Below are 8,670 nucleotides of genomic sequence, written 5' to 3' on the forward strand. Positions count from 1 at the left end.
CACACACGCGCGCGCATGCACGCACACACACTTACACACACATACATGCACGCACACACAAACATACACACACACACAATGATGCACACACACACACACACACACACACACACTTACATACACATACATGCACGCATACACAAACATACACACACACACACAATGATGCACACACACACACACACACCCGCACACACACACACACACACACACACACACACACACACACACACACACACACACACGACAAAGCATACATAAAGAACACCCAAGACACCATTTGAGAAAACGACCTGTCTGTGTTTTGTATAAAAATACATTTACAAAAATATGAACAATAAAAACATGTCAAAAGCAATCAAAATACTGGTAGGTGTGGGGTGATTAAAGGAGTGATTAAGAGAGTGAGTGATCAGCAATTTTTTGTTTTGTTTGTTTGTTTGCTTTAACGCCCAGCCGACCACGAAGGGCCATATCAGGGCGGGTGATCAGCAATGATTGTACTGAAAAGAATTATGTCAAAGAACATTCCGGCAACTTATAATCATATTTAGTTACCAAAAATCAAAGCTAGTGACTTAGTGTAGAACCAATACTGATCACTTCATATCCTTTCTTCAAACAAACAAACAAAAAAGAACAAATTTGGAAATTCATATCAAGAGAGGACTCTGAACCTCCGTCGTCAAAGACGGACACATAACAAGGGACATCACCCAATCTGGAAGGACAAGCACTAAACCCGTCAGTATGTCCCCTGTTTATCCACGCGCTTAGAGGACGATCTGGGTCACGTAGTCTATATACCCAAACTACACTGAACATGTATGCCTTGGGTATGAACTGACGAGCACTTTCGCTTTCTAACTTCGAGTTCGGGTTTTCTTTGATCCGACATATTCGCGCATTGAGCGATTAATTAAACACGTCTGTCTAGGTTAGGTTGTACGTGGTGTATTCATAATTTCAAAATATACAAGTTTTGTTATTTTTCTTGACCTTTTAGGCATAGTCAAGCTTCCTTTCAGGGCACACCAAAGATCTGAGTTTGTGGGATGCCATAGAAACCTGCTGCAGGACAGCAGACAGCCGAGGTGGTGGCTGCGCTGTGCTGATTTTACACACGCTTAATTTTCTGCTGGCTTTGTTACTCTGAGAAGGTTCAGGTCCTGTCTTGATTTCAATCTCACAAATATAATCGAGTCAGCTATGCTCGGAACGCATTACCCTTTAATGTTCAACATCACACACACTGATCCTTAAAATGCACATGATGATTCACATGATTATTATCACCATAACTCGTGTTCAAAGTCAACTGTTCTTCTTATTTTAGACCCCCCCCCCCCCCCCCCTTACCGAAGACCGAAAGTAATTGTGATAGCACATGACTTTCTTTTGCGAACCTAAAAACAGTTTTAAAATCAGCCTGCCGTGCATTTGATCAAGATTTACACAAAAGAAGAACCCCCTCCCCCCCCCCTTTTCTGTAATATCGCGCTTTGCCTTAAGATGCACCCCCTCCCTTCCACCCACACACTGAAAATATACATGAGCCACCAAGGTGGACTTGTAAGTTTTTTTTGGCAACGCGCGCGCATGCATTCATATGCAAACTGTGTCACCAGTAACACTTTGATAAACAACAAGAACTTTCCTTGCCAACGTAAAATATATGCTGTACAAAACAAAATCATCTGAGCTTAGTTCAGTTACTGCTCTTAAAGCATATTGCATGTTGATCCTGCGACTCACCACACACACACACACACGACAAAATGAATCGGGTGAAATTCATAAAAACAGTTATGAAAAGCATCTGTCAACAAAAAACATTTTTGAGTTCAAAATTGTCACGAACACAGCAACAGTCGGAGCTCCACACAAACACACACCGTAACTACTGCCAGATTGCCAGGGCTATCTGATAAATCGTGTCAGGTGCTAAAGCACACACACAAACACACACTCACACACTCTCACTCATTCGCAACCACACACACACACACTGACACACACACATACACACACACACACACACACACACACACACACAAACTCACTCACTCACACTCACTCACACACACGGACACACACACACCAGCCCTTAGCGAGACACACGCGTTATTTCTTCATGTGATAATTCCTCAAGTGATGCAAAAGGCCACCCCGTGACGAGTATTTCTCATTGCACTTTTCACAGGAGAACATCTGTTGGTCTGTTTTGCTGCTTCTTTCTCGAGAGTTGTCCTTGGTTCTCTCCTTACCGTCTGACGAGGTGGCAGAAGATTGTCTGTGCGATTTAAGATCATTGTCTTCATTGCATTGCGACTTGCTTGCTCTGCCACATGACTTGTCATTGGTTTTCCCCGAGATGTCTTTCTTCTTTTCTGATTTGTCCGCAGTCTTTCCAGATTTGTCTTTGCTCTTCCTTGATTCGTCCTTTCTCTTCTCTGAATTGTCATTTGGCTTTTCAGAACTGTCCCGTGTTTTCCCTGAATTGTGTCTGGTCTCTGAACTGTCATTTGGCTTTTCAGAACTGTCCCGTGTTTTCCCTGAATTGTGTGTGGTCTTCTCTGAATTGTCATTTGGCTTTTCAGAAGTGTCCCGTGTTTTCCCTGAATTGTGTTTGTCACTGTCAGTCTTGCTCGATTTGTCACTGCCAGTCTTGCTCGATTTGTCATTGCCAGTCTTGCTCGATTTGTCACTGCCAGTCTTGCTCGATTTGTCACTGCCAGTCTTGCTCGATTTGTCATTGCCAGTCTTGCTCGATTTGTCATTGCCAGTCTTGCTCGATTTGTCACTGCCAGTCTTGCTCGATTTGTCACTGCCAGTCTTGCTCGATTTGTCACTGCCAGTCTTGCTCGATTTGTCACTGCCAGTCTTGCTCGATTTGTCACTGCCAGTCTTGCTCGATTTGTCACTGCCAGTCTTGCTCGATTTGTCACTGCCAGTCTTGCTCGATTTGTCACTGCCAGTCTTGCTCGATTTGTCACTGCCAGTCTTGCTCGATTTGTCACTGCCAGTCTTGCTCGATTTGTGCAGCGAAGTGAGACGGCCTTCTGTCGACTTTCTATGATGGTTATCCGGTCGACAAGTCTCGACATTCCCGTCACCGTCGTTCGATTCTGACTTAGAGGCAGTGTTATTGGATTCACCCTTTGTGTTATCCTCACCATCCCGATTCTTGCGGCTTTTACCCTTCAACACCAGTTCAGCATCTTTACCAGCATCGCTATTGTTGGAGTCATCTTCAGTGGAGTCCCAGGTTAGTGTGACGCACGTGTGCTGGCCGTACTTTACCCTACTTGTGAAGATCGTCTGGCAGTTGGTACAGAACTCGAAACACACATCGTTGTCGATCGCAATTGGGCCTAAGATTGGTTTCACGCCGGGTCGTCTCCTTTCGACGACTTTGTCAGAGCTACTGCTTTTGTCCACGACTGGCCGTATCTTCTGGGAGCTTATGTAGGTGTCACTGTGTGTGTCCATTTCAGTTACATGCTTCTCAGTGCTGAATTTTGAAACGTTGGAATCGTCCTTCACATGTGGTGGCGTCTTCTCCAGATTGGTCTTGGCTGCGCTGCGTTCCAGAGCAACAGCCTTGGCGCTTCTGTATTTTCTGGCTGGAGGCTTTGAAGAAGGTTTGTCAGAATCTGTACTGCTAAAAAGTGTAATTTTATTGGCCGTGCTCTTTTCACGAAGAGAAGTACTGCCTTTGCTTCCAACAGTATCTTTACTGCTTGAAGTTTTCTGTTCAATGGATGCACTGTCGTCAGCTGCCTGTGAGCCTTCTCCACTGTTGGACTGCTTCTTTTTACTGCTGTTGCGGCTACTGTCATGGTCATAACTGTTGGCTCTCTTCTTAGAGTAGTGCTGTTCCGCTGTTGCTTTGTCCTCTGTTTTGTTACTTCTCTTGAAAACAGCCCTGTCCTCTGGTTGACTTTCGACAGAGAGAGTTAATGTTCGAGCTGACCGTTTCTCCAGAACAACTCTTGCAAGATCACACACCTTCCGTTCGATTTCTGACTGCAGTGTGCTCTTGTGACGTCGCTTTGTTGAGAACGAACCATCTGATCTTACAGGAACACCGTGCTGTGAAGAAGAACTATCATTAGAAACGTCTGTTTTCAATTTCTTGGCATTGCTTTTGCTGCTGTTGGAACAATCATCGGCAGAGAGATGACGTTTCTGGTCAGTGTCTCCTATACAGTACTTTTTCGATTCACCAGACTTTCCAGAACTGCCAGACCTCTCTGTCCGAGACGAAGACAGTTGCCTATGAGAGGAGCCATCAGAAATCAAATCATGCTTCTCTGCAGACTTCGCACAATTAGAGCTAGATCTTTCCGAGTCTTTGAAATGTTTCTTTGACGACATTTCACAATTTTTGTGATTCTTCTTTGGCTGTTCGTTTGGGACACTTTTACCATTGGCTGTGTCTGTGTGCTTTCTTGCCTTGGTCTTGTAAGCGTCAGGGTCTTTGTGGTCAACGGTCTCACTGTGTGATCTTTTCAGATTTCGAGACCCCTCTAATTCTACACACGTCTTTTTGACGGATGGAGCGGAATCCACCGACACACTTTTCTTAACGCCGCCAGGCTTTGCTCCTACTTCACTGTTTCTGTTATTTCTGCAAGTTTCAGATTTAACTGTAGTGTTTGAAGCTGTCTGGGGTTTGGTCTTGTCAATGACTTCAAGCACATGTTTGTCTCTAGAGGCCATACCAATGTCACTGCCTCTTTTGTGATTCTTCTTTGGCAGTTCTTTTGGGACACTGTATGTGTGTTTTCTTGGCTTAGCCTGGGAAGCGTCATGGTCTTTGTGGTCAACAGTCTCACTGTGCGATCTTTTCAAACCACGAGACGACTCTGTGCCTTCACAAGTTTCTTTTGCTGATGGAGCAGAATCTATCGACACACTTTTCTTAACACCACCAGGCTTTGCTTCGACTTCAGCCTTTCCGTTACTTCTAGGAGTCTCGGATTTAGAGTGTGAAGCTGTGTGTGGTTTGGTCTTGACTACTTGCACAGTTTTGACTCCAGCCTTTGTTCCTACGTCAGCGTCCCTGTCACACGTATGTTTCGCTGATGGAGCAGAATCCACCGACACACTTTTCTTTACACTGCAAGCCTTTGCTCCTACTTCACATTTTCTGTCAATTCTGCATGTTTCAGATTTAACTTTAGTGTCTGAAGCTGTCAAGGGTTTGGTCTTGGCTTCTTGCACAGTTTTGTCTCTGGGGGCCAAACCATTGTCACCACCTTTGGGCACTGAACCACTGTGATCCACAGACTCACTTCTGTCTCCGGTTTGAGTCGCAGGTCTAACTTGAGGGGTATATTTGGACACAGGGACGGTCTCCTTGGGTGAACTGCTGGCTTCGTAGTCTGCGTTTCTCATTTCCTCTATGAAGCACTGACTGTAGTCGCAGGACTCAATCGACTTTCGCCGAGATCCCACCCTGAAAATCTGGCCGTTAGAAAGCACCTTCCAGCAGGAGTCATCACCAAACTTGGGGGACTTGCGAGCGTGTGAATCTTTGTCAATGGGTTTAGCCGCATCTGAATTGTTCTCCGACTTGGCTGATCGTGAAGTCTTCAGTGAACTTGATGTTTGCTTCTCCTGGACATGTGTCTTTGGGGTGCTGGAATCATGCCTGTTCGTGTGATTTCCACTTGATTTTGGTGTTGTGGGCTTTGAAATATCTTGAGGTAGCTTCTCTGTGGTGGATGTTTGAGAGTTCACGTTGGATGACTTTGCAAGTCTTGAATGTGAGCCGTGCTGTTTCTCAGAGTTTGATGAGCTAGATCTGTTGGTGTCTTTACTGGACAGCTTTGAAAGGGGGTTCTTCAAAGCATCTTGGTGACAAGTTTTTGAGACAGATTTAGCAGAGTCGTGTTGATTAGACTTTAAGCCTGCTGCCTTTTCAGGTACTTGCTTTGACACTGCAGAAGAGTCTTGACTTTTGGTACGATTTGGGGAAGTTTTGAGAATGAGGGGCTTAGGTACATGTTCTTGTCGAGACTTCACCGAGCTCGCACAATGTGCTGGGGAATCTAAACTCACTGAGGCGGAAGGGGCAGAGCTGTGTTTCAGGATGCTGCAAACAGCCTGTGTGGAGCTGCCAGGATTTGTCTTAAGAGCTTTTGGAAGAAAGGTGTCATGTGAAGAGACTTGTTCACAGTGATTGTCAAACAGTTTCTCATTGTCAACAGAGTCAGTGCTACAACTGAGACTTTTTGCTCGTTTATCCACAAACGTCCAGATCTTTTCTTTCGTAGGAACTCGCTTTGAAAATTCCATCTTTACAACCATAGACTTATCATCTCTTTTGTTAGAGTCAAGGTTCGGCTCTAAGTTTATCTCCTGGCTCACAGTGTCACATAAACTAGCAGTATCTGCCGGAGTCTGAAGATCGTCTACTTGGGACTCTGTGTGCTCTAGCAGGTGTTCTTCTAACAGGTCACTGAGGGCAAAATGCTTCCTGCAGGTCAGGCAGGTGTGGGTGATATCAACCAGACTATCATGATTACGCATTTTATCTTCGTCGTTTGAGATCTTGGTGGAGACAGTCTCAAATGTTTCGTTTTTCTGTGTTGTCGCACCATCTACAGCTGCTTTGTCCATAGTGATGACGATGTTGGTTCTAGTTTCATCAGAGAAAAGTTCACAGTTGAAGTTAGAGTCACAAGGGTCAGTGTTAGCTAAGGAAGTCTCGATACGATTCTCCCTAACACTTTCCTCTGCTCCTGTGTGCCTGCTGTCAGTCTCTAGCTCCTGTGAAGTACCAGTACCACTAGAACCTGGGTACATTTTCTTCATGTTGTCTACGTCGCTCTCCAACAGTTCATCCAGAACGCTGTCGTTGTGTTCGATCATTAACACGCCGGACTCGAGATTCCTGTCCTCAGTGTCAGGGTCTGGTGGTGGCAGAGACCCGCGTGAAGACTGTGAGTCCTGGTGCTCACAGCTACGAGAGTTGTGGGTGCACGTGCTGCCTGAAGACTGGCGTGACTTTGTTGGGGAGAGGTCAGTGCCAATAGTGGCCAGAAAAGTCTTCATCTTGAGCCTCAGCTTATCAAACTGAGTGGGATCAACTTCCATGTTGGCTTCTTTCTTTACAGCACACGCAGGAGACTTTCCACTCGACTGTGATTGTGCTTCACATCGTAATGATGACAGGGTGATCGGTGACTCTGTGATGTTATCAACAGAACTACTGTCAGAATGTGTCTGCTTCGCTGCAGAAGCTAATGATGATGATGATGATGCATGATGGCAGTGTGAAACAGAGGAGCTGTTAGGACTGTGAATCATGGAGCAATGGACAAGTGGAGGTACAGGGGGGAACCTGCTGACAGAGTCTGACGCTGAGAACAGTTCCATCCCATCTGCACGAGAGACAGACACCGGGTACACTGAAGACGAAGTTTGCTGTGACTCAAAGGTAGAGAAAGTATCAACATTGCTATTGCTGCATTCGCTTTCACTTCCTGCACGTGCAACACCAAGACTGACTTGGATGGAGTCCCAAAGTGATCTGTCCTTTCTGTCTGAGGAGTCTCCTTGCTGGGCCGGCTGCTTCTGTGTGCAGTCACTCGAGACTCGGGGATGTGGCTGACTGCTGGAGACTGTACGGGACGGGGCAAGTGGTTGCACTACTGCCTGCGTGCAGTCACTCGAGACTCGGGAATGTGGCTGACTGCCGGAGACTGTAAGGAATGGGGCAAGTGGTTGCACTGCTGCCTGTGAAGCTGGTACAGTATCTAACTGTTCCTGAGGTTTGTGAGCTGGGTTGTCTTCCGACAAAGTCTGCAAAGACTTGCCCTTCGAGCGCAACAAGTTTGCGCAAATACTGTTTGTGATTTCCGGTCTAGAGACTACTCTGCTAACACCAAGAGCAGCAGTCTGATACCCTGAAGACGAAGCGTCATGATGAACCAAATATCTTCGATCTTCAGCGCTTGCTGCATGAATGCCATCTTGCTGCACACCTTGAGCGTGTTGATAAGGAACATGAGCTGTGTTAGGCAGCTCAGCAACTGCGTGTCCAGCTAATCCCTCTGGAACGCCGAAGAAGAAGAAGAAAAATCCCTGACCAGGTTGATGTTGATGATGGTGATTAGAGGTGATAGAACTGTGTCCACTATGATGCTGTGCAGGTCGCAACAGGGCAGGTTCTCTGTCGTAACTGTAACTTGGAGTGGGGACGGCACAGGCGTTACTGGGATCAGTGTAAGCATAAGCCTGCGAATAATGGCTGCACTGACGACTGGCTGCCTGGGTTGCCTGGCAAGGAGACGCATGGTTGTATTGGAAACTCGTAGGTTCGCTGGCACGTTTCTGTCCATGGGACTGAACGTTAGAGTACTCACAACATTGCGAATGGACCTGGGAGGGATTGCCCTGGACATAGTTATTGCGTTGCGATGAAGAGGGCTGGACATGAAAGGCTTGGGGTTGAAAGTGCCGACGTTTTTGCGACAAACTCTGAGCAGAATGAGGTAACGAGCGAGGACCTTGCTGCTGCGTCTTCATCTCATACTGTTGTTGTGTCCATGCTGCCTGCCTCAGTCTCCTGTCCATGTGCTCCAACTGCTCTGCAGTCATCTGTCTGCAGGGTGGAAACGACTCGGGTTGAGAGTATGACGAGAGCTGTTCCACAGG

General features: G+C 46.4%; 1 protein-coding gene across 1 annotated transcript; it reads right to left on the reverse strand.

The window, feature by feature from the left end:
* Positions 1 to 285: 285 nt before the first annotated feature.
* Positions 286 to 8,126, reverse strand: LOC138973745 (dentin sialophosphoprotein-like). The gene has a single exon (XM_070346462.1). It carries the CDS (start codon positions 7,387 to 7,389, stop codon positions 2,125 to 2,127), a length of 5,265 nt encoding a protein of 1,754 aa, XP_070202563.1. The 5' UTR covers positions 7,390 to 8,126; the 3' UTR covers positions 286 to 2,124.
* Between the last annotated feature and the right edge of the window lie 544 nt (positions 8,127 to 8,670).

This window comes from Littorina saxatilis, linkage group LG8 (genome assembly GCF_037325665.1).
Source record: "Littorina saxatilis isolate snail1 linkage group LG8, US_GU_Lsax_2.0, whole genome shotgun sequence".
Taxonomy (NCBI): Eukaryota; Metazoa; Mollusca; class Gastropoda; order Littorinimorpha; family Littorinidae; genus Littorina; species Littorina saxatilis.

Excerpts from the sequence above, each read along its gene's own strand:
- LOC138973745 (XM_070346462.1), bottom strand. The coding sequence starts at position 7,389 with ATGGAACTGTTCTCAGCGTCAGACTCTGTCAGCAGGTTCCCCCCTGTA.